Genomic DNA, 25,031 nt, shown 5'->3' on the forward strand with positions numbered 1-25,031 from the left:
CCAGGCTGATTGCCAGCCTGCTGAAGGAAGAAGTCAAAAGGGATTTAGTCTCTTTCCTAATATTCCTAAATGTTAAATGACTGTGCTGTCTACATTGGCAAAATGTACTGCAAAAAGTGGGCATGTTCTCTGGAATTTGTTTATAAACATCAAATATCCCTGTTTTTCTGTCCTTGTCAGGACTTAATCTAAACCTGGCAAAGCTGGCAGCTGATTCAGTGTTGAAAAAGTTGAAAAACATCTGTCAAAACTTCCAAGGTCCTTTAAGCTGGGCAGTATCTTATATTTCATAAATAATGTTTAAAAATACCCTGGAGCTTGTTCTGGAGACGTTTAAAAGGGAAATTCAGATTTGGAACCCCAATATATTATCTATTGTCCCAGCCCTTGCTTGCATAAATTTTGATAATAAAATCTTGCATCCTTTTTAGGAAGACTTTCTCAAAAAAGTAAGCTTTCTGTTTTATTCCATAAAACCCCCCAAAATATAAAATGTTTCAGTGGCTTGTGAGTAGAAGTAATGAAAAACTGGGGGATTTTTAATGCTTATCTGAAGGTTTGAAAAGTACCGACCATCAGCAAAAGTGAATTAAATGAAAATGTTTTAGGGGATTTTTTCCCCTGTTTCAATGTACAACAATTAAGAAATTATGTATTTATGAACAATCTTAAAATAACAGGTTACTCTATCCAGTAGAGCATTTAGGAGAAAATCTAAAAAAGCAAAGTCACAACAGCATGTGAGATGGAGAAGTTAAAATGTAGTAGCAGATCTATTAACTGCCTTTTGCTGTAGTGGAGGAACAGAACATCAAGGAGGAGAATACATGATTAAAAGCTTAGAATTGGAAACAGGGAAGCAGAATCTTCAGAGAATGCTTTCTAAAAATTTTGCCCTTGATAATATTCTTATAAACCATTTTTCAAAATTTTAGATACTGTGGGTCCCCATGTGGCATTTGGCTGTTCCTTAGGGGGAGTTAATGTGAGGCAGCTATATGAAATGCAGTAGATAAGTCTATAATAATTTTTAAGTAACAAAAATATTTAATAATCACCAGTTGCCATCTATGTTTATTTTGTTAGCCCTGCCTATCAAATGTCACAGTAGCTGAAGTTGAGCAAAATTATGGTCTTCTATATTTCCTCAAGTGATTAATAACTCCTGGCCTGAAAATTCAATAATTGATTTGATGTTTGAGAGTTAATGTTGATCAAGTATCAAATGGTTTTGCTTATATGGTTCAAAGTGGCAGTTTCCCAGTTATCAGTAGCTTTGAAGAAGGCAAGTCTAGACATGGCTCATTCTTCTTTTGGATGTTTTCCTACAGACTACGTAGCTTATGTTCCTGTCTGTAAATAGGCTTCTTCATAGGAATCAACCAGAAAAGGTCTTCTACCAACCTCCAATTTAATTTTTTTAAAAGAATGAAAAAACTTAAGCATTTGCATGGATAAGGTTTTAAACAAGTTCACTGTAGCAGTATAGAGTTCAGAGTTTACTGGTTTGGGTCATGCTGGCTCAGTGTGCTACTGCTTGTCACCATTTAGCAGTTTGTTTCTGTAATGGGGAACAGACAGTTATGAAACCTTGCATTTTGAAGGATAAAATGCAAATCTGTACATCAGGAAGAATCAAAATTGAAGAAGCCTGGGGAAAAAAGAAAAAAGCAAACAGAAAACTAAGCATCTAATAATTTGAGAAGGGCAGGTACGTTCAGGCTACCTTGTCAGATATTAGAATGAGACTAACATGGCTTGGCAGCTTCCCCCTTCTTATTAGCCAGCTGGATTACAGCAGCAGTCCACCCAAGGAAGTAATTCTTACAACCAAATATCTAGCTTCTCTGCCAGCTCATATTTAGTTTTGAAAGCAATTAACTGCAAGGAACGTGATTGCATCCAGCCAATAATTTCCTTTGGACTCAGAGATAATAACAGAAACATAAATAGTCCTCTGATGCTATACACAATGTAATTTAATGCAATTCTTCCAGACTTCATCTATATGAATATTAGGCAACTGAGTTTAAAACTTTTTTTTTTTAATCACAAAGCTACTGTGGCCCCAGAAGTGATCCTTGGTCTGATTGTAGCATATGTGTTTTTCCTGGAGGTTGCACAGATTTTCGTTACAACTGTAGCATTTATATTGTAATTTAGGCTGCGTCAGTGTGTCTATTATGACCTTGATTTAACAAATTACTCCAGGCTGAAACTTGATGTACAGGAGTGAAATTCACTCTTTGCAATGCACAGGAAATAGGCTGTGTTTCTCCATGTGGCAGTAGCACACTCTCAACTCTTTTTTTCTTTCTCATTATGTTGAGTAGTTTTCTTGTAAATCTCAGTTTGAGTGCAATTAATTTTTAAATTGGCAATAATGTAAAGAAGAAAAAGTACAGAAACTTTTTCCTATATGAGTCCTAGAAAAAAAAAACAGTAAACATAAATGCTTAACTGTACCAAGAGGCCGAAGTAAAGGCACTCATACAAGAATGTTAGGGGTGAAGGGGAGAGAGGTCAGAGAGGAAGCTCCCGATGAACATAATTCTTGGACTATGCTGCTTTCTCCCTCAGGTTGGACCTGAGCACGATGACTTTTTGATCTAGAAGTCTATATGGTCCATCTAGCTTTTCCTTCCCCATCATCAGCTTGATAGCAGAGTCATATGACCATATAGATATTTACAATGCACTTCTATTACTATGGCGTCTAGTACAAAAAGAGGATATTTTCTTTCAAACTATCTCTTCCTCACAAGTAGAACAAATGAATGCTTTTCACCCTCTTCATGAAATTGTTTTCCTGAGGAAGAAATGCTTCTCACTTTTTGCTGCTCCTCCAAAATCCAAGAAAACTCTGTCCCTTCCCTGCTCATTGCAGATGACCTTAAAAGGTCCCTTCCAACCTAAACTATTCTATGGTTCTATTCCTGCCTGGTAAAAAGGCAGAGAGAGGATGGAAATTTCTTCCAGCAGTGTTCATTATTAAAGTTCTGGTATAAATCTAACGCTGCTCTTCAGGTTTGGTAAGGTTTGGCATCTTGAGTGACTGGCTCTTTATGCCACTTCTTTTGTCAGTGAAGAGACTACATCCTCCAGGGGATGATTCAGAACATTCTGGAACCTTAAGGCAAATAACCTAACATCTTTGATTTTCCTTTTGCTTAGAATTTGTACATTTTACATGGCATCAGAAAGGAAGGATAAGTGAAAAATATACTGGCAATTATTTCCCTAGTTAAGAGTGTTTCCTTCTGCTTTTTAAGAATTAAAAAAAAAAATAAATTTAAAAGCAGATTGTATTTCTGATGTAAAATTGTGGAAATAATTAAAGGTTGCTGTCTGTGTTCTTCCTTCCCTTTCTGTCAATGCATCTGCAGGACATAGGGTCAGTAGAAAACTGATGAGGCCAGCAGGAGATTTGAAGCTAATGTGATGTTATGCTCCTAATATCCTCTCCCTAATCATGTACTTAGGAAAATGAGTTAAGCACAAGAAAATACATGCACAAAGGTACATGTTTTACTTATATTCAACTAAGACCAATTTCCTTAGTTATTTATTTACATAGTGTTAAAAAAAACCCTTTCCAACTTAAAAAAAATTATTATTTATCACTTAAGGAGAACAAACAGCAGGAGTTTAATACACAATCAGATAACAGATTAGTTTCCAAAGCCATTCTGCAATTAGAGATGCTTAGGTTTGACTGTGTCCTCTTCCCCCTTCTCCCTGCACCTCTGGTAGATATATCCATGCTAGCAGTTTGTTGCAATTTAATATTGTGGCTATGATGGTTTGCTCCAGGAAGAGGCTTCACAGATGAGTTGTGTTAGCTATAATGTCTAGCCATTGCTTTGTTAGTTACATCTCCATGAAGTAAATTAAAATACTTGCTTCATTTGTAGACTGAGGGGTACTCCCATCTCTAAATGTTTTGCATTATTTGCAACAGCATTTTTCTCTGCAGTGAAGTAAGAGGTTGAATTCTGGTTTGAAATGGAAACAACAATTAGAAAAAACAGTAGTACATTAGGCCACTTACATGCATTCCTACTCCTTTGAGGATCTGGTTTGTGTAATATTCTTGAATATAGTGACTGCTTAAAAAAAAAGCCAAAAACAATCCACAACCCACCACCTAATCAAAGATCTGAAAATGTAAAATGTAATTGAATGGAATTTGAACAAATTCACATGATCTCACAACATGATTGCCCACTGGAAATAATCACATGATTGCCCACTGTAAATAATACCCACTGTAACAATTTTTTTTATAGCTTCTAATCTGTGTTCTCCTTTCATTTCTTCATATGTACAACATCAAGCAAACTACTATCTCTGGGAATGTAGGATGTAAAAAGTAAGTGGGACTGTCAGCAAAACCTGCTGTGTTCCTGCTATTTTATTTCCTAGCTGACAAAACAGTTTGCACAGTTTTATTTAGTTACAATTCAAGTAAACCATTACAGAATAGTTTTCCAGAACTCATAGAGTAACCAAAAGTAAATAAGGAAAATGAATAAAAATAGACATAAAAAATTAAGATCCTGAAACATGATTTGCAATTATCAGTGAAGCTGTACTCATAACTAACACTCTTCTCCTCCTTCCTCTTTGTTAGAGGCTTTCCATGCAATAATTCTTCTGATTATATAATAGCTCTTGGATATGAAAACATTCCCTTTACTGAATGAAAGCTGACTAGGTTCAAATGTAGAAGCATACATAAAGCAAAAGCCTCAATGCTCATTTTTGAAACAGGATTCCATGAGTCAGTGAAGATATCATTAAAGAAAAAAAGACCTGCAACATCTTCATATTAATCTTCAACATTATAGATTAACAGTGTGTCCTGCCAAGTCACAGTATCATTCTGTTAGTGCTTGATATAATATTTAGCATTGTTTTGGGATGTCTGATCATGTGATTTCCTACTTTCTATATGGCAACCAATGCAGAAACAATCTGTCAGGGACTGTCATTGAGGATCAATGCTAAATGTTACTCAGCAGGATGCAGACTGTATCTCGGTGGGTGTCCTCCTACTATGCTTTGATTATATTAGTTGTGAAGAAAAGCCTAGTTGTTCTTACAGCATTCATATTTCACCCTCTCTGTGGAAGACATATTACAGCCTCTTGATTTGTCCCTGTTTCAAACAAGATGTGTTGTTTAAAAATATATACACAGCATTTTCAAAGATTCCTTCAGTATAATCTGATTATAAAGGGGTTATGTGACAGTTTGTCTCTGCTGCTTATTGTGTGGCTTACATCTCTGAGGACAAGCTGACTGAACATCCATACGATTTAGTCTGATGGCAGCTGTAGTTCAAAAATGTTGTTTTGGGCCAGACCTGGGGTTATCTGAGGAGGCACTTTGGCATACACCAAGGTAACAGAAGGATTTTATACTACTTATTCCTTCTTGTAACTTTGTTAAGATGACAAAACTACTGGCTGGGTATGTGGGGAGAAGATTTAATTAAACAGAATGGTAGTTTATTAACTTACAGCAAGAAGAGAAGGGAAAAGAGGGAGAGTTTTTTATATATTTTACTGTGTGAGTGAGGAGTAGTAAGCCTACAGGTAAATCTTAATTTCTGAGCACTGATAAATAGATATGTTTTCTCTCTCACAATATAAACCTTGTTACACTGGACAGGAAGCTGACCTATTGCTTTTATAAAAGGGTATTTCAAGCAAAAATATGTATTTCAGAGAGCATGTCTGTGTTTTCTGCATGACAAAAACACTCACCCATGACTTCCCATTGCCTCTTAATGTTTGCTGTCTTTGATACAGTTTTGTAACACTGGTGCTCTACTAACAAACTTCCAGGCATGAACGAATACATACTAGAAGACCTTACCATGTGGATGGAGCTGACAAGTACTCTCTAGATGATGATCTGGTAAACCTAGAAGTTCTAGATGAGGTACTGTACTGTCTGAGTAAGAGCTTCTGGCAATTGTGCCTCACATGTTGCCTGTTTCTGCTTTTTAGGCTTCTTTTAACAGAATGAGAAGAGTTCCTTCTTGCAAGCTTTTGTCTCACCATGGCAAAGGAATTATCATGTGACTGATCTGCTATCATCACTTCGTTAATATTCTATATAGTAACATAAAAGCAGTAGTGGTGAATCCTGTTATGTGGAAGAATTAAATTATGAGTGATACTAGTTTAAATTATTTTGTGAGTTTCCTAAAACATGAAGTTTAGTCATGAAGATCTAGATTTAAGTGATCTTTTCCTAAAATTGTTTAATTTATATAAAGTAATATGGTATCTACAGCTTCTGGATAAAAAGCCATAAAACAGTATCAGTTGCATATTTCACTGTATCACCTATATGCAGAGTATCTGTAAATTTTTGGTTTGATGCTCCTTAAATTGCATGCTAGCAAGAAAAAGACACAATACTAAATTGTGCTAGTGTCCTGTTTAAAAACAGTCTCTTATTACCACTTAAGATTTAATCCTTGAAAAATTATCATCCTTGTTTCAAGCTCAAATAAAAAATTAGATGGAAATGTACTATGAAGTGCAGCAATAATGTGCATGGCCTGCATTTCTCTTCAGAAGGTTTGTTTCTCAGACTGGTATAACAAAATATGTACTAATCTGGAAATAGGACTTGCAATTTCACTTAGTTTTATGGCATTAGCAAGAATTTTGAAAATATTTGTTTGGTTTTGTGGTGTTGGCATTTGAAAAATAATTAGTAACACTTACAATAAGTATTTCTTAATCAGTGTTCTCAGTATATTTACAAAAATCTTCCTAAATGGGAAAACACTGTTTAACTATCAAACTTTTTGTAATCTTCTCAGGATACAATTATCCATCAGCTGCAGAAACGCTATGCTGACTTACAAATTTATACTTATGTTGGAGACATTTTAATAGCCTTAAACCCCTTCCAGAATCTCAGCATTTATTCTCCCCAGGTAAGAGAGATTCCAAGCTGTGGACAGTACTCACTTTACATTTTATATTAACACCACTGACTAAAATACTTATTTTAATACTTAAAATAATGTTGTAAGCTAGGAGCACAGACTAAACCCCAGACTTTTCTTCTTCCAGAAAAGTGTGGCTACAAATCTTTTTGGGTTTTGGTTATTTGTGGGTTTTTTTCTAAATTCAGTCTCATTTGATTTCATTCCTTTCTTGTTGGTGGCACAAATTCCACAGGAGGGATGAAGATTACCCCAGCCACAGCTGTGCCTCTTGTCTGGCATTTAGGGCTTTCATCTGGGCAACAAGATGGTTGTATGAACCTCCTCCTGCTGAGGCTGTTACTTCCTGAACAATTGCTCTGACTATTGGGTTGTTACATGTACTGTGCCATCAGCTGCTGCTTAAATGAAACAAGTGAATCAAATGCTGTAAAGATAGAGGCAGCTTAATTCCCTACAAATATGAAGGGAAATGGAGCCATAAATGGTCTCCATGGGTGCCTAAATCAGGGTTGCAGGTAGAGGGGCCAGATTTCAGATTCACTGTTTTCTTTGAAGTTTCTTTTGTATAGGTTGGGTATTTCATTGGTTGAATGCTTATGTTGAAATTCTGTTCCTTGTGATACAGTTCTTTTCACTGCCTTGTGCGGGAAACATCAGAGTGCATTTTAGGTTTTGTAATTTGTATTCTGGAAGTTGGGCAGTGCCAAGAATTACCACTCTTCTTCCAGGTGATTCAGTGGAAATTCTGTGGTAAAACAGGCAACTACCTTCTGTTGAACAACCAGAAGATAGTCACTATCCTCTTTTTCAGTTCTTAATTATGTAGCTAAGTTGTGCATTTTGACTATTGTGCGTTCTTTTTAAAATTTAGTTCTCCAAGCTTTACCATGGTGTGAAGCGTTCGTCAAATCCGCCCCACATATTTGCCTCTGCGGATGCTGCTTACCAAAGTATGGTTACATTCAGCAAAGATCAGGTAAGAATCTGATAATTTTGTTTTAGATTTCATACTAATTGTACTGCCACTATGCTACATGGCTACGGCTAATATTCTGTTATGTTGTACTTTGGGAAATTTTTTCTTTAGGCCTTTTATTCCTACATCAGGAAAACTGGAGTAGAAATCTAGTCATGTTTGGGAATTCTGAAGAGGACACTGTGGCATAAAACACTGAAAGTTCAAATAAGGTGATAGGATTACCTGACCATTATAGTTTCCTGGACACCCATGAAGTCTTGGAGCTGACACCAGCTGCAGAGTGTTGCTGCACACTCTGATTCTAGCCTGTCTTGCACTAGGTATTGAAATAATTTACACCTGTGTAAAATAGGACGGTCTCAATGCCATAGCAGATTAACAGTTTGAACCACTTTGCTGCTGCATAAAGACACTATCAAGCAATGGATTATCAATTCCTTTAACTACAAGTCACAAAATATAGGAACCATCAACTAGTTTTTTTTAGTAAAATATATGAAGGGTAGGTCTAATATAAATGTAATAAGGACACAAATCCAATTATATAGCAATGAGTTTAATGAGAATGAAATACTATGCTGTAAAAGCTAGATTTCTTTTTATTACATTCTTAACATTCTAACTTTGTACTCTTTCTGATTTGATGTGCTGTATGTACATGACTATTGGGGGCTAATAATTAATTTCATTTATAAAATCCTCCGGACTTTACCCTGCACATCACACAACAATTCATAGAAAATGCTTTTTTAAAATCACAAAAGCAGAATAAAATAACAAAAAACCTGCAATCAGAAAATACTAAGCAAAGAAGACAAATAAAAGGGACATTGAAGATGAAGAAAAAAGGACTTCTACTGAGTATGTGGAAGTACACTGGCCTGAGAGATGGCTAGTACTTCTTTAATGGTTTATATGCTCTTTGATGGAGGCAATAAAGAAAACAAGTATTCATGTAGAGTGAAGTTATGTGAGAACTTGTTATCTGGGGAAGAAAATTAGTTTTGACATCAGCCCATCAGACTAACTTTGTACATCTTTAATACTATATCTTTCTTACCCATTTAGGAAGTAATTGGGATTTAGATTTAAATCAGTTTCCTATTTTCTGTTTGCAAAGGATTACAGGAACATGTTTATGTCCTGTCATGGTTTAGCCCCAGCCGGCAACTAAACACCACGCAGCTGCTTGCTCACTCCCCCCTCCCCCAGTGGGATCGGGGAGAGAATTGGGAAAAAACTTGTGGGTTGAGATAAAAACAGTTTAATAGGACAGCAAGAGAGAAGGAAACAACAATGATAACAACAATAATAATACCAACAAAGGAATGTATAAGAACAAGTGATGCCCAATACAGCGATTGCTCACCACCTAGTGATCAATAGCCCATCCCCAAGCAGCAATTTCCCCTGTCCCTGGCTAACTCCAGTTTATGTACTAGGCATGACGTTATATGGTAGGGAATATCTCTTTGGCCAGCCTGGGTCAGCTGTCCTGGCTGTGTCCCCTCACAGCTTCCTGGGCACCCCCAGCCTTCTTGCTAGCCGGCCAGCTGGACTGTCCTTGACTACTTAGCAACAGCTCAAAACATCAGCACGTTATCAACATTTTCTCATCCCAAATCCAAAACATAGCCTCACACTAGCTTCTGTGAAGAAAACCAACTCTATCCTGGCTGAAACCAGGACATCTCCATTACCTGGCCACTGTTATGTTGGTTCTTCAGGTAAAGGTGCATTAGATAAACACTGTAGCCAGATCAAAAATCAAACAGATTCTCTTTGTTTTATCCATTGAGCTTTCCCTTGTATTTTCCTGCGAAGCCTGAAAATTGACTCTGGGTCTAACATTTCTCCTGAAGCTAAAGTCAAGTTCTGTCCAATTCCTCAAGAGTTTTATAAGAGCTTATGGGCTTTAACTGTATAAACTGTTGTACATGACTTCTCTAGTCACACGAAGAGAATTAAGTTAAGTATCGTAACCATGTAAATCCATCGTTGGGTTATCTGTTTCCAAGAAGAACAAAAATGCCCGACAAGAAACAAATAAATGAGCTGCAAGTGTCATATTGCACACATTATTTAGAGTCAATACCTGCTCACGCTCCTGGTCGAAGGCACCACCAGAGAACTGCTACATCTTTCAAACCTTTTCAGAAAGCTCAGTTCTATATGAAGTGTCATTATTGCATCAAGTATTTTAGGACCTTGTATTTTCTCCCAGCCAAGAATCTTGTATGTTCACAGTATGGTGCAAATAATTTTCAGGTATTTGCATAAAAAAACCACAAATCTACGCAACTGCTCAGTGTTAACAGTTTAATTATATGTCAGTTGATACTGCGCCTTAAGTAGACTAATATTTGTACTGGTGAACACATGAAAAAATGGAAAAAATAATAAACGCTGATAGCGTTATTGTGTGCTATGACCTGAAGTGTTCACACTTCAGTATTCAGGTGTGAACTGGCCTTCAGGGTGTACTGGCCTTCTACTTCCATCTCGTCCAGGAAGTGTAACAGCAGAAAGGATACCAAGTAGTTTAGATCATTCTAGCTAATCCCTGAGTCTGGTAGCCATCTGGAGAGCCTATAAAATACCACTAAGGTATCAATGACTGCTGACTCAGGAAGAAGATGGATATGTTCTCCCAGAATCATCCAGTGAACAGATGCCTATTTTTCTGAACAACTTCGATACTAGTTTGCTGTTCTAGATTGAATATCAGCATCACCTACAGAATAACCTCTATATATAGCAGTAATTATTTAAGATTATTTTTAAAGCCAGGAGCAGACTTTTGGTCAGTGTATTAAATACAACTGTACCGTGTTTCATGTTAATTTATATAAAGTCAATGCAGTAAGCTCAGACACGCTGTTGAATTATGTCACATCAACTGAGCTGTGGCAATTTTCTGAGTTTTAAGCATTTGAAACAAGCTGCAGATGTGCATAGCGTGCTTTAGCCTGTAGACATGGTCACTTGTTTATATGTCTTAGCCCTTAGAAATTCAATCACTGCTTCACACATTTGCACACTGCTATCAGGAATTGCAAGGCACATTTTAGTAATCTAGGGAATAAATTATTACACAGAGCCTTTGCTGGTCTTTCCTTTCAGAAGGGAGTTGAGGGAGTTGACCCTTAAAGTATTTTGTAGTCTTGATACTAAACTTTAACAGATAGGAGCAGCAACAGCTGAAATCGACCATGAGGTGAGCTGTGCACTTAACTGTTTTGTTTTGTGTGTTCAGTGCATTATCATCAGTGGGGAAAGTGGTGCTGGAAAGACAGAAAGTGCCCATCTGATCGTCCAACATTTGACCTTCTTGGGAAAGGTATTTCTTGGCCAATCATGTAAAACTGTGAACATATCCTTCCAACCCCACCCCCAATTTCCACTTTATTTAATCTTTAATACCTAAAGCTGGTCATGTGAATTGTCCCACTTGAGTTAGGAATGGAGGAATCATGCATGTGAGAGTATTGAATTAAGATACTAGAGTATGACCCACACCAAGACATTCAATATTTGTATAAAGAGAAGGTGCCAGATCCTGAGTGTTTAGTGCCTGTAGTTAACTACAGTGTTTATCATATATACTGCTGTTCATTTATACAATAAAGAATAACAGATCTTGCTATGGCTCTAATCTTAGAAGCTTTTACACCTTTAAATGTTATGAATAATGCTATTAGTGCAAAATGATGGGAATATCAAGTGTGAAAGGTTAACCTTAAGTAGACGTGGTTTTGATAGTTTTAGTACTCTAATTATATGACACCTCGGAGGCAGAACAATTGCAGAGGAAGAAGAATCTGGTTTTTCCTACCTGTGGGAGACTTCCTCATAAATTTGATGGTCCTGTTGTTGTATAAATAGAAAGGTTAGCGCAGTATCTAAGTCCATAGAAGCATGGGAAAGGGATGCTATACTTCTGAAGCAAGAATTGGATTGTGGGTAAGCAATGTATTCTTGTAATGATCGTTCTTATCTGTATCTGTTCTGTCAAGGCCAATAACCGTGCTTTGCGTGAGAAAATTCTTCAGGTGAATCCTCTGGTTGAAGCATTTGGGAATGCCTGCACTGCCATCAATGACAACTCAAGTCGCTTTGGAAAATATCTGGAAATGATGTTTACGCCCACGGGAGCTGTAATGGGGGCAAAGATTTCTGAATATCTACTTGAAAAATCAAGGGTCATAAAACAGGCTGTGTAGGTATATTAATTCTCTGTCCTTTCACAGTTATATACTGTTCGAATTCTGTTTAACTCTCCAAAATTCTTTATTTTAAATGCTTTGGTGTCTTCTGCTAAAGCAGCGATCCTTTGTACAGTGCTATGACGACAAGAACAGTCAGTTAGGTTCTTTTGGAGCGGAAGCCAGGGCTGCTCCACTGGGTTTTCTGTGTTTCACAGTTGCTGATCCTACACCATAAAAACAAGTGGGATACTTGCTACCTACTTCAATGAGCTCATGATAAGAACTTCTACTTTTACACTGTAAAAGATACCACAAGAATAAACGTGTGCTTTAAAAGGATGTTTTTTTTTTTCCAGGGGAGAGAAAAATTTCCATATATTTTATTATATTTATGCTGGCCTTTATCATCAGAAGAAACTTTCTGAATATAGACTTCCTGATAAAAAGCCTCCTAGGTAACTATCACTCACTTGTTTTAACTGCTCACTGTAATTAGCTATTGATCAACTCTTGCTTTCACTATGATGCCTTAAAATCTCTCTTAATCCTTCTCCATCCCTTAAGGACCTTTTTTAATCCTCCCAAGCAAAGAAGAGGATGGACAATAAGGCATTACATTATTTGTAGTTGTTTGAGAGCTTGAACTGTTTAAAAAGGAAGAGGAAGAATCAAGCTTATTATTATGTAGATATTCTGTCATACTGTCAAATCAGGACAGTCACCTTATGATTTCTTACTGTAATGCTTCAGTAAGAACCCAGAATATGCTTGGGACTTTTGGTTTTTAATTTGTATTTGTACTTTGGGTGCATCTGATCTGTATTGGATGGGGGAGATGTGTGTGAAATGTTGGTACCGCTATAATAGATATTAATAAACAATAAGCAAAGTTAGTGCAACAGAAACAAAAACTTCTTATGAATTAGCACCAAAGTATAAAATTGGAAGATATTGAAATAAATGTTCTTTCCAATTACTGAGGTACTTGTATTGAAGTCACTGGTGGTTGTACTGGCATATCTGCTAGTACCGTGCTTGCTTTCTCCCACTCTATTTAGGTATATTGATAATGAAACTGGAAGAGTAATGCATGACATTGTTACTAAAGATTCCTATGGAAGACAATTTGAAGCAATTCAGCATTGCTTTAGAATTATAGGATTCACTGATGAGGTAAGAGATCCAATTGCTAAACCATTATTGACATCCTTTATAAAAGCCATCTCCAGTGCTGCCTTGCACAGGCTGCCATTTGGTTTTGTGGATACATACCTATGCCACAGAATCTCTTTTATGGCAGAAGTGAACTGTGAAAGCATAACCACACACTTGGAAGCCAAGACCAGACTGAGGTCTCAGTTCGTACCCAGGCAAGTCCATTCACAATTCTGTATCACACAGTTTTCTGTGTCAATAGGAGCTTACTTGAATTTGTAGAACTTGGTCTCAGAGCAAGCTACAAGGTTTAATAGCCATTCCAGTGCCCATCTTTTTCTTTCAGAGCCTAAATATGATCTATATATCTAATTGGATTCCTTAAAAGTGCTTCTTGTAATCTTTTACAGGAAGTGTACTCAGTGTACAGAATTCTGACTGGAATCTTAAATACTGGAAATATTGAGTTTGCTGCCATTTCTTCACAACACCAAACAGATAAAAGTGAGGTTCCCAACCCAGAAGCCTTAGATAATGGTAAATACATTTTAACATTGTCAGTTCTGTAAATGCAATTTGACTGTTTGTGAGAATCTGTAACTCATGGTAACAGTTGGACAATGCTGGCAATTTCCACTGCATAATTACAGTTGTGTGTCTTTTTTCCACTGTCTTTTAGCTGCTGCACTACTAAGTATTGGGTCAGAAGAACTTCAAGAGGCCCTAACCTCCCACTGTGTTGTAACACGAGGAGAGACTATTATCCGAACAAACACCGTGGACAAAGCAGCTGACGTGCGAGATGCCATGTCTAAAGCACTTTATGGCCGGCTCTTCAGCTGGATCGTAAATCGTATTAATACGCTGCTTCAGCCAGATAAAAATATATGGCAAGTTACACATCACAGTGTATTTACTGTGCATATGTCTTTGATGGGTTCATCCATTTGTATATTTTTTATTTTGCAGAAAGGATGCTGTGTTTATTTTGGCTAAGGCTTCCAAATGGCTTTCATGCTGTGATACTGAATTCTGTTTCCAGGATATTAACCCCAACATTTTCAAAGAGCTCAGTGGAATTTGACTACTGAAGTCAATGGAAATTGGGTGGTTTGAGTGCTGTACAATTCTTTAAAAAGATGCTTCCTATGTAGTGAATGTTAAAATCATACCAAAGGCTGGTAAATAATTGGAGTACACTGAAAAACTTTAGTATGTATTCACAGTCCTTACAGTTCTTCTGGCTTTGTAAGCTAGAAATAAATACAGATCTCTGATTATTACTGTGCTGCTACTTGAGATGTAAGTGATGTTTTTTTTATTTTTCATAATTACAGAAACGTTCACTTTGTGCATCTTATGATTTCATTGCCAGGTACTGATCTGGCTGCTTTGGTCTTTTAAAGCAGTTGTAGAGTTTTTTAAAAACAAGAGAACCCCTTAGGTGATGTGTAAATGCCTCTGATCTGAGACATCTACTTGGCACTTCACTATATCATATAGACATGTCCTCATCCATACTTGCTGTTCTAGTGGTGACTGTGGTACTGTGGTATAAGTATACTTGAGCTAGCACATGGTCTCTTTACAGTCCAGCTTGTAGCAACAGCTGACTTGGTAATTACCCTTTTGACTGAGTATAGCAAAAACACACTATTAAAGCTCGACACCTTTTGTCTACCTGGAGGAGCAGACAATAGATTTTATTTGGGATCTGCCTGTTGAAACCACTTATTTTAATATGGCTGCTAAGTGTCTGTTACTGTGTACCTATGATTCTGCTGCCTTCATGGAAATTTGCAATAAGCCAGTGGAAAACAAAAGTGTTAACAATGCTAAACAAATACACAAGTTGTCTTAGGTTCAAACACACTTTTTCTCCTTTCTTTTTGCAGCAGACCGAATCAATTATGCAATCTTAGTTACCATGTTTATTTTTATTTTAACTTGGTGTTGCTTGTGATGGATTTTGTTTGTATTTTCACATGCAGCAATGCTGAAAATGGGATGAATGTTGGGATACTAGACATATTCGGATTTGAGAACTTTGCAAGAAATTCCTTTGAACAGCTGTGCATAAATATTGCTAATGAACAGATCCAGTTTTATTTCAATCAACATATCTTTGCACTTGAGCAGGTAAATTCAACTCTGATTGAGGTCTAGTTGAATCAGCCATCCTGAACAATAGATCATATTCAGGAGTACATTATAAACTATAAAATGGGTATGTGATTTAAATGCAAGATAATGACATCTTTTAGTTCAGTTGTGTAAATAATGTTGTTGGGGCCTATAGAGTATTGCTGGGCATCATAAATGTCCTAATGATGATGTTGCTTTTACTAGTTCAATATTAAAACTGTGCTGATGACTTTGTAGATGGAATATCAGAGTGAGGGAATTGATGCTACTGCAGTGGAGTATGAGGACAACCGTCCACTTCTAGATATGTTCCTCCAGAAACCCATGGGTCTCCTGTCTCTACTAGATGAAGAAAGTCGATTTCCTCAGGCAACAGACCTAACTTTAGTTGGTATGTGCAAACAAAAATTCTGGGAAATAATAAATGTATTTTGGGAGGATGGAATGACATCTTTACTCAAGTTTTACTAACCTAGATGTCCTGCTGAGGCTGTGCCATTTCATTTGATATTTTAAGTATATTTTTCAGTGCTTCATCATTTTTGTCTGCTTATGTGTCTTTTGTTCTTTTTATATTGCCAAAGTTATATGTCAGATGTCAAGGGCTAACTGACTTTCCAGTGTTACAAGGAAAGAACCTGTGTCTTGTCCCTGTATGTGAGGTACATCAAGCAGCACTGATCCCCATTTACTGAAGGGAAGGCTGAGACAGAGTAGAATCTTGTGTCTAGGACCACCCTGTGAGCAGCATTAGTGTTGAGAGTAAAATTTAGATCTCCCAGGCTCCTAGGGCCATGTTTATCCAATTAGAAAATACTGCTTCACTCCAGATTACCTCATCATAAATAGAGAATGTGTGTTATTTCTGGTGTGCCATCTGGCTGAATATTTCCCTTCCTTCATGCATATTTTATGTATATTTTAACAAATCTTGATGCCAACTTTAAAACATGCAGCACATACCATGTTTAAAACTGTTATCTTGCTTTATTTACTAGAGCTACATTTTTCCCTGCAATATGAAACAGAGAGTTCCAGTTCCTTCAGTGGAGTGTGCAGCAAACTCAAACTGTTAGTCAGAGAAAAATAACAGCTGCCTGTTAAATTGCTCGATACTTGTATAAGATTTTTCACTTCTGCTACGCTGAGTTGAAACTTGAATTTATGTCACAGATAGAATGAATGCTGTGGTTTCACTCCAGTCCTCATTTGTGTACTAAAGCTGTGTGCCTCCCTGTGGGTCCTATAAATCAGTTAATACTGAATACTGAACTTACACTTTCAAAGGGGCACTTTCCTTGGTCCAGTGCCGATCAGTCTTATTGCTGATCTGTACATAGTCCAGCAGGAGCCGTCAAGGAGACAGCAGAGTGGAATATGTCGCCCTCTCCAGATGTGCCAGACAATCATTAATTCCACCACCCTCTACTCTGCCCCCCCAAAATTCCAAACTTAGTTCTTTTTGCTTTAGATAAAAGCTTGATTAAATGTTAATAGAAAGAAAAACCTAACACAAAATATTAATGGATTCTAACATTAGGAAAAACATTTTTATAATATTTTCTAGCCTACACAATATGACAGAGAACTTTATCAATTGATTCTGGCCTCAGATCTCTAGTTGCTTGTTCAGATAAAGAGATATAATAGCAAGTTTTACAGTATCAGCACTAAGGTAATTACAAAATATTAAAAAGCATACAAAATATCACAGGGCAGAAAAGATCTTTTTCTTAGAAAGTGGTGGGGTTTTTTCTGTCAGCTCTTAGGGGTAGTCACAGGAAACAGAAGGCCTCTTTAGAAGATGTTTTAGATAGAAGCCTCATTTCTGTAGAAGTCCAAAGGTAAATGAGAGATGATCCCAGCTGGAAGATACTAACATATACTTAAAACATGGTGTACAAAGCTAAATGAATGGGGAAAGGAAGATAGGGAAAATACAGATATAGGCATTTAAGCAAGCAAGATATATGCACGGCTTTGAATGTACATAATTGAAATAAACCCACCCCAAACCATATATATACATATAAGCAAATTCATAGCAAAATATGAAAAGTTGTCATCCCTTCTCATTGGCCCCTCTTATTTGATAGCTTTCCATGCTCAAAACTATCCACAAACAGTGGGGTTTGAAAGAAAGTCTTACTGGGCTAGTTTAGAATAAGCTGTTCCGTTCAGAAGTGGCAGCTTGGAAGAAAGCGCAGAGAAGCTGGCACACAGCTATTTCTGAGAAATCTGGTAATATATGTGTTTATAGTAGTTCTGGTTTCTTAAGCAGCAAACTGTCCCTAATTAGGATGAAGATTTTACTTAGTCACTCTAAGTCAGTTATATCGGTGTCTTCTCAATGTCTAGATAAATTTGAAGATAACTTACGATGCAAATATTTTTGGAGACCAAAAGGAGTAGAACTGTCATTTGGTATTCAGCACTATGCTGGAAAGGTAAGGTCATATGATTTTTATTTACTTCAAATAACAGTGGTATGGTCATTATGTGTTTTTATCCAAAGTTTCTGCTTTATGATTTTGACTGTTCACATTTTAAAGAACCTAGTAGGTTTTGGGTAACCCTTTTTGGCAACTTTTCTGATTCACTTTCCCATCCTAGGTATTATATGATGCCTGTGCATTCCTTGAGAAGAACAGAGACACTCTTCCTGCTGATGTAGTGGTGGTGTTGCGAACTTCGGAGAACAAACTTCTTCAGCAGCTGTTCTCTAGCCCATTAACAAAAACAGGTATTTTCTGCACAGCTTTGCTAACATTGCAACCTCTTTAGCTACCTACTCCTCTAAAACCCTAATTGTTTCTGGATATGTTTTTTAAAGTTCTTTTTCAGCTCTGCTGTTTAAAGTTTCCTAGATATCTAAAATGTTATGATCATGTTGGGTTTTTTTTAAATATGTGGGCATGTATTCTTCTAAAAAGCCCAGGCAACAAGATTCATCCCTCAGTCCAAAGAAAGGGAGATTTTCTGATGTGTGGGGCAAGAACTCATTCTCAGAGCAGGATGAGAATATGGGAGTTTCTGGGTTCTTAGTCCTTTACTAAGGTCAGTTCTCAGTTGATAGATTCTTGTGTACCACATCTTAGCAGTTCTTAAATCATGTGATGGTAGATTAAGTTGTTTTGGAGGTAATATCCATCTATTTAGATGCATTGATGCAATACATAAAGTTTCTTACAAATCCTAAAAACCAGATATGAATCTGCTAGAATTAATTAATTCAGTTGATTTAAAGCTTGTTGAAACTGATTTACATGAAAGTGCACAGATCTATAGCAAAATAGAACAGCAAGATGAAGTTTAACTACTCCATGGATAGATGCCAGAATATCAGTAACCTATACAAATCATAGTTCTGCAGTATACATGCAAACAAGCCAACAAATATACTCAATACTTTCTACATTTTTAAAGTATCTTTTTTTATAGTGGGTAAGAAGAAGATGTAATGCTAAGGAATAATCTAAATATGATGGATTGTATTAGGCTGCAAAATTCTTGTGATCTGATATGACATATGCAAATGAGGTTGTATTTTTAGGTAGAAATAAGTGTACATGCATTAGGTAATGCTGAGTAGGCTTATGGGCTGTAGATGCAGTTCTGTGCCTGTGCTCTGTCTGAGATTTCTGGACCCTCAGTAGCCCAGTCATAGCCCCTGGTGATGCCTTTAACCTCTCTTGAGATTTCTATGTAGAAAAAGAACATCTGGAGAAAAAAGTATATTTGAGCCTTCTTTGCACATGTAAAACTGATAGCAAAATATCTGTTCGTACTTTACATAGGATAGATTCCTGGTACATTGTTCTTTTCCTGTAATTAAAAGGCTCTGGATTACCCTCCTTCCAATTATGCTTTTAGAGGTCCCTGAGAGGTGAGGATCCAATGAGGAATCTGCTTCTCCTTTCAGCTATGACAAGCCTAGATGGAGGGTGATATAGTTTAAGATGGAGTGGGATTGATTTGTGCCCAAGTGGGGGACAAATAATTTTTCTGTCTACTTCTGACATTTGAGTCAATGTTAAACTAGTAAGAGAGATTCTTTTACTCATGCTGAATGGATCAAGGAAAGCAAAAAAGAAAGCTCACATCTGGTCAAATGTGCCTCCACACCCGTCTTTACTAGCCATTTTATACCTTGGAGCTCTTGTCAGAATGAAACAGATTAGGTGCTTTGTCCTAGTTATCAGTCCCAATTATTGTAAATATTATATTTTTGATTGTATTGCTATTTTAAAATCAGAATGCTGATGCTTTCATGCAAATATATCTTCCTCTGGCTTTTTAGAGATATTTTCAGTGGCAGCAGCACTGAACTTGGGTATTTTGCCCAAGATGCATAAAGGTTCAGTAAGAAGATACTTCTCATTGCAGTAATGTATAGTTACCACGTTGGTGTATTTCCACTTTTTTGTTTTGTCTCTTACGTTCATTCCTTGTTTCCTACTGACATGAATTGCGTGCTTTCTGCCTCCCATTATAGAACATTTACCTTTCCATGAAGAGCACGCAGCAAGTTGAGCGTTGTCTGTATTTCTGTCAAGTTGGTACAGGACATCCTGTTAAAAAAGTTATTGTGCATATGCTCCTGTGCATGGTGTTATAAGAATAGCTTAAAACCCTTATGTCATTTTTGTTTTTTAAAAGTCTTTGTGATTTTGCTGTATTTTTTCCAGCTGTCTAATATAATTGGCACTCACATCCTGTGTTGGGGCCTCTGTGTTCTAAAATCAGATTGTTGCCAGGTTTAGTTTTGGCAGCTTGCAAGATAAATGAAAGGTTTGGCTGAGAACAGAAGGTATCGCTGGCAATGCTGCTTCATCTCTGCTCAGTGAAGAAAGATAATGCTATTCTCTTAACTTTCTACAAAGAGGCTTTTGTAAACAAAAGAATAGTGACTGTCTAAATGTCTCATCATGCTCTGTCCTTGCCTCGTAGCCCCCTTCCCTCCACTCTACATATGCTTCATTCCTAAAGCAAATCAGAAAAAAATATGGATTAAGATTCATGATCTTGATACAATTTTCTCCAGCTTTTTGTAGATTACTGACTGATGCGGAAGTTATTATAATTTACATGGAAGCCATATTGCATCTTTCCAGGTAACCCTGGCTTGAAATGAGCCTTCTGCCAGTATCTCTGGTGTTTTGTTTGAAGATGAGTGACAGCACATTCTCACATCTGCTTGCAACTAGCTCTGGAATTTGCAGCGTAGGTGGTTTTTGCCGAGCAGCAATCTCCAATACGTGTAATAGTCACTAGGTGGTGCTATCCCAGAAGCAAGAGGAAATTTCAGACTGGTAACATGGGTCTGACAATTGCTGAAAATGTAGTTCTTAAATACCAGTAAGAACAAAAAGATGCCTTTCCCACCCTGAGAAGATCCTCTGTTTGAAGTATATTTATATAACTGTCATGTATTCCACTGTCAAAAACTGAGCAGCAGCAAGAAAATAAATATTAAAGAGACTAAATTCTTTTACTAATTTAAGATCATGTTAATCCCTGTAATTTATCAAATATACTTATCCCCTCTTAACAAATGGTTCTATTTCACAGAAGCAGACTGTGTAGTTTAAAGGGCCAGAAATTAACAGCAGGACATTAAATATACGTTTGTAGTAGTAATTTATGGTTAAGAGAGTGCACAATTACTGATATGAGACACCAGAATTTAAACATTCTGGCACTAATTTTGTAGTGTGTACAGCATGTTTTGTCATTTTTCAGTGGAAACTTAGGCACGTTCAGCACATTTTGGAATCTGTTTGCACTTTCTAGGGACCTTTGACCTCAAAACTGAACAAACATATTCTGGTTTAACCTACCAATTCTCCCAATTGCTTCCATATTTGTCACCTTTTTTCTACAAACACAGCTTCTCATGCTGAAAATTCTGTATATTCTAGAATTAAAATAGAATTTACTTCAAATGCAAGAGAGAAGTAGAGCGTTTAAAAAAAAACAAGATAAGTTGCCACTACTCCAGTTGAATATGCATGTTCCCATTCAGACATAATGCATTCCTGTTTGTCTCTAGAGTTAGTTTATCACTGTTGCACCTAAAGCATCAGAGAGAAAGGAATCATGTGATCTAGAAAATCAAGTCCCCTTGTAAGAGAAGAGGGCCTTAATCAGAAAAATTAAGGAAGGCCTTGGTACATTTACTAGTGGTATCTGTGAGGAGTCAGACCATTTGACTCACTGTCCTGATACTCAAGAATTTTTGCAGTATCACTGTGAAGTGGTGGTACCATTGGACTGCTTGGGCAAAGCACCATTGGGGCTTTTTGAGACTGCAGTTCCCTCTTCCACTTTTTCTTTCTCTTACCTTATGTACCCCAGCTGACCAGATCATGCTGGCAGGATAGGAAGGTGTGCCAGAGAGGCTTCATCTTCTCAGAAAAGCTGCAGCATAACATGATTCTCTACTCTTGAAACAACCTCTGCAGACTTTTTCCCCTTCTGTGACTCACAGACCTTTAGACCTTTTGTCAGAGTTGCTCTGTCTTAGGTCCTTGCTGGAGAGAGGGGGGAGATTTGCCACCTGGAGGGAGGGAAGGGGAAATTCTTCAGCGTTCCCATCACCAGAGTAGAGACTGGGAAATGTCCCTGTCCTAGCTCTGAGGATCTGTAGGGGCTGGGCTTGGCTACATAGAATAAAGAGCTGAGTACCATTACCTCTACAGCAGCATCATGTCTAATGATTTTGGTAGCATTGGGTATTGTTCACACCTTCAGAGTGATATAGTATCAATATATCATCCATTGCTAATAAACACTCCTTGTTCATGGTGCCTAGATATTTGAGCATAATTTGTCAAAGAGAACTGGAATGAAAGTTTTCACAACCTTCACTGACGAGGTAGTATAATGATGTTTTAACAAGGGACTTTTTTTGTCCAAAATAGGAGGAAAATAGATTTTTTTCAAAAATGTATTAATTATAATTAGCCTGCATAAAGGTCATTCCCCCTCCTCAGGATTGATTTTTAGTTTGTGTTCTTTGTGCCTTTGAGTCTCCAGCCCTGCTTACAGCCCTCAGACAAAAAGTAATTATAAACAATGTATGTCTCATTAAAAAACCCCAAAACAAACAACTAACAGACCATGTGCTGAGAGAGAATGTGACAAAAATGTTTCAGGCTTTCTTTATGCACACTAAAGAACACAAGAACTAGGACCTTTTGCAAAATCACTTTAAAGAACTTCTTTTCACCAATCCTTGGAGACAAGAGTACTATCTCAATATTAATCTGTCTGTAACTTTGATAGAAGCTGATGGCTTATGAAGAGTCAGAAATGGAGGGAAACAAAAGGATTTTCTTGCATTCTAGTCCCATGAACAGATAATACTGAGCACAGAGTGAAATCCTGATCCGTTGAAATAGTAGATACTTTGCCATTGTTTTCAGTGGAACCATGATTTTACCCATCATGTTTGTCACTGTGCACTCCTATTGAGTACAAGATCTTCCTCTAGAGATAAGTAGTGGCAGGTCTCTTGGCTTGGTGTGTGTCATATTTATGCACTGAAGTATAGCATGTTTCCATTTGGGCTTAGCAGATTTTTTTCTCCTAATTCCACACATCACAATAGAGCAAAAGACTCAAATACATCTTAATTTTACTAACTTATCCTACAATATAATCTTTTTATAATGGTTACTTTTATGTTAGTATTTTCACCTCTAAGAGATAACCGCAGGTGGTCTAAGTCAAATTAATTGGAAACAAAGCCATTGTAATTTTAATCTCTCTACTTAAAGATGAATCAGAATTTATATTTTGTAAGAATTTGGATCAGGTTAATGGAAGCTATATATTTTAATTCGGGACACAGAGGCTTTCCTACTTCTAACTGGTCCATATGTTAAAAGCATATAAAAATTAATCGTTTTTGCTTTGCTGCCAGTGTGTTGTGTGCAAAGAGAAGCTTTAAACCACAGCTGTGCAACGTAACAATTGTGAACTTTACTGGGTTGCAGATGTGGGACATCAGTAAACTAAATTAAATGTAGCTTAACTGAGTTTGAGAGGTAGTGTTGGATTACTTCTTTTTCTCTTTTTCAGTTGAGCATTTTACAGTTCAGTGTTTCTTTTTCTTCTTTTTTTCTTCTTCTTTCAGGTTTTGTGTTGTGGAACAAATGCAGTACACAGATACTCACAAGTATGCTAGCAATAGGATCCAAAACATGCCCTAAAATAGCCCTAAAAATGGAACTCATCTAGAAACAGAACCATCTATCAGATCAAAGTTAAGCTCTCAGTCCTGCTAAAGCTTTATATAAGACATAACAATTATTTACTATTGAGAATAACTCCCTATAAATAAGGAGCTTCAGTGAATCTCTGGAATTGCACATGGTAGTAAACACAACAGCTGAGAAAGGTCAAGTTAGATTTATCATATTTTTGTTTGGTAAAGGGTGTTGCCCAAGCAGAAGTCCGCTGTTTTTAATATGAGACTTCACAGATTACATTGTACTGAAAATGGAAAATGGGCAAAGGGCATAGATTTTTTTTTTTTGTCTCCAAGTGCTTGCAAATTGAACCCTAATAAAGTACAAGTGGGCATCTTTAAGAGCAGGTCTTGATGGGCTTACTGATTTAATTCATAATAGGCCATTCTCTGTAGAATAAATCTTGAGAATAATTTTTCTTTACCTTTCTCTCAGAAGAGAGGAGATATCTTTTCAATTTTCATGTTTCTAGACCAACTTCTCAACTCTATAATGACCATTATCTCACAGTAGTCAACAATAATTAATCTTAACACTTCATTGTATAGTAATTAAATTCAAAATGTGTTGATATTGAGGATGCAAAAGATGTATTACACAGATGATGTTACTGTTTTTAATATTAACTAGTAGACTGTGGAATCGCACTGTGCAGCATATCCAGAATTTAAATAGAGAAATATTCAGAGAACATGATACAGTAGTTTTAATGAGTAGTTTACTATGCAGTTTCTACAGGCAGTATGTGCTATGCGGTCAAACTGTGTCAAAGATGCTCGGTACATCATTGGAAGTCTTCAGTAGCTCTCAAGATCAAATCCTAGAAGAGCAATTATTTTTAAATTTGCTAGTAAGTTTGTAGAGCAGATAAAGTTTTTGAATATTCAGATAACCTTTCTGATTTGAATATCCGTAATGTTTTTTGGTGTGTCCTTTACAAAGAACGTGCTTATATTTCCCACTCTTTCAAAATAATTGAATTAGGGGTTAATGTATCTAAGAGATTAATGTAGTTGGTAGAAAACAAACCTCTGAGTCTGTGCTGGATTTTGTATTTGTTTCAGAGTATTTTGTACTCTGAGTGTGCTGTCTTACTATGATTTTGTACTTTTATCCACTTTCTTTATTCCTTCACCCTACAACAAACTGTAAAGCTCAGTACTTTACTAAACCACATTATCTTTTTTCTTATTATTTGACTTTGTCTTATTTATTCCAACCTGTCTTGGCTTGACGTAGGAGAGCTTATGACTGAACTGCCTGGACAGCAGGTCACAGTGTGTGTCAGAGACAGAAAATGCATTTGTGGTTGT

The 25,031-nt window shown here is 36.8% G+C and overlaps 1 protein-coding gene across 1 annotated transcript in view; it reads left to right on the forward strand.

The window, feature by feature from the left end:
• MYO3B (myosin IIIB) overlaps nt 1–25,031 on the forward strand; it is a gene marked incomplete at its 3' end in the record, with an annotated part of 198,739 nt that overhangs the window by 89,580 nt on the left and 84,128 nt on the right. The window contains 13 exon segments of the mRNA XM_082001656.1: nt 5,853–5,949; nt 6,845–6,961; nt 7,848–7,952; nt 11,212–11,295; nt 11,972–12,174; nt 12,520–12,618; nt 13,222–13,336; nt 13,729–13,855; nt 13,998–14,208; nt 15,310–15,457; nt 15,701–15,854; nt 17,822–17,910; nt 18,077–18,206. Of these exon segments, the coding sequence (XP_081857782.1) occupies nt 5,853–5,949; nt 6,845–6,961; nt 7,848–7,952; nt 11,212–11,295; nt 11,972–12,174; nt 12,520–12,618; nt 13,222–13,336; nt 13,729–13,855; nt 13,998–14,208; nt 15,310–15,457; nt 15,701–15,854; nt 17,822–17,910; nt 18,077–18,206 (1,679 nt within the window).

Source organism: Phaethon aethereus (genome assembly GCF_964289735.1).
Source record: "Phaethon aethereus genome assembly, chromosome: 6".
NCBI lineage: Eukaryota > Metazoa > Chordata > Aves > Phaethontiformes > Phaethontidae > Phaethon > Phaethon aethereus.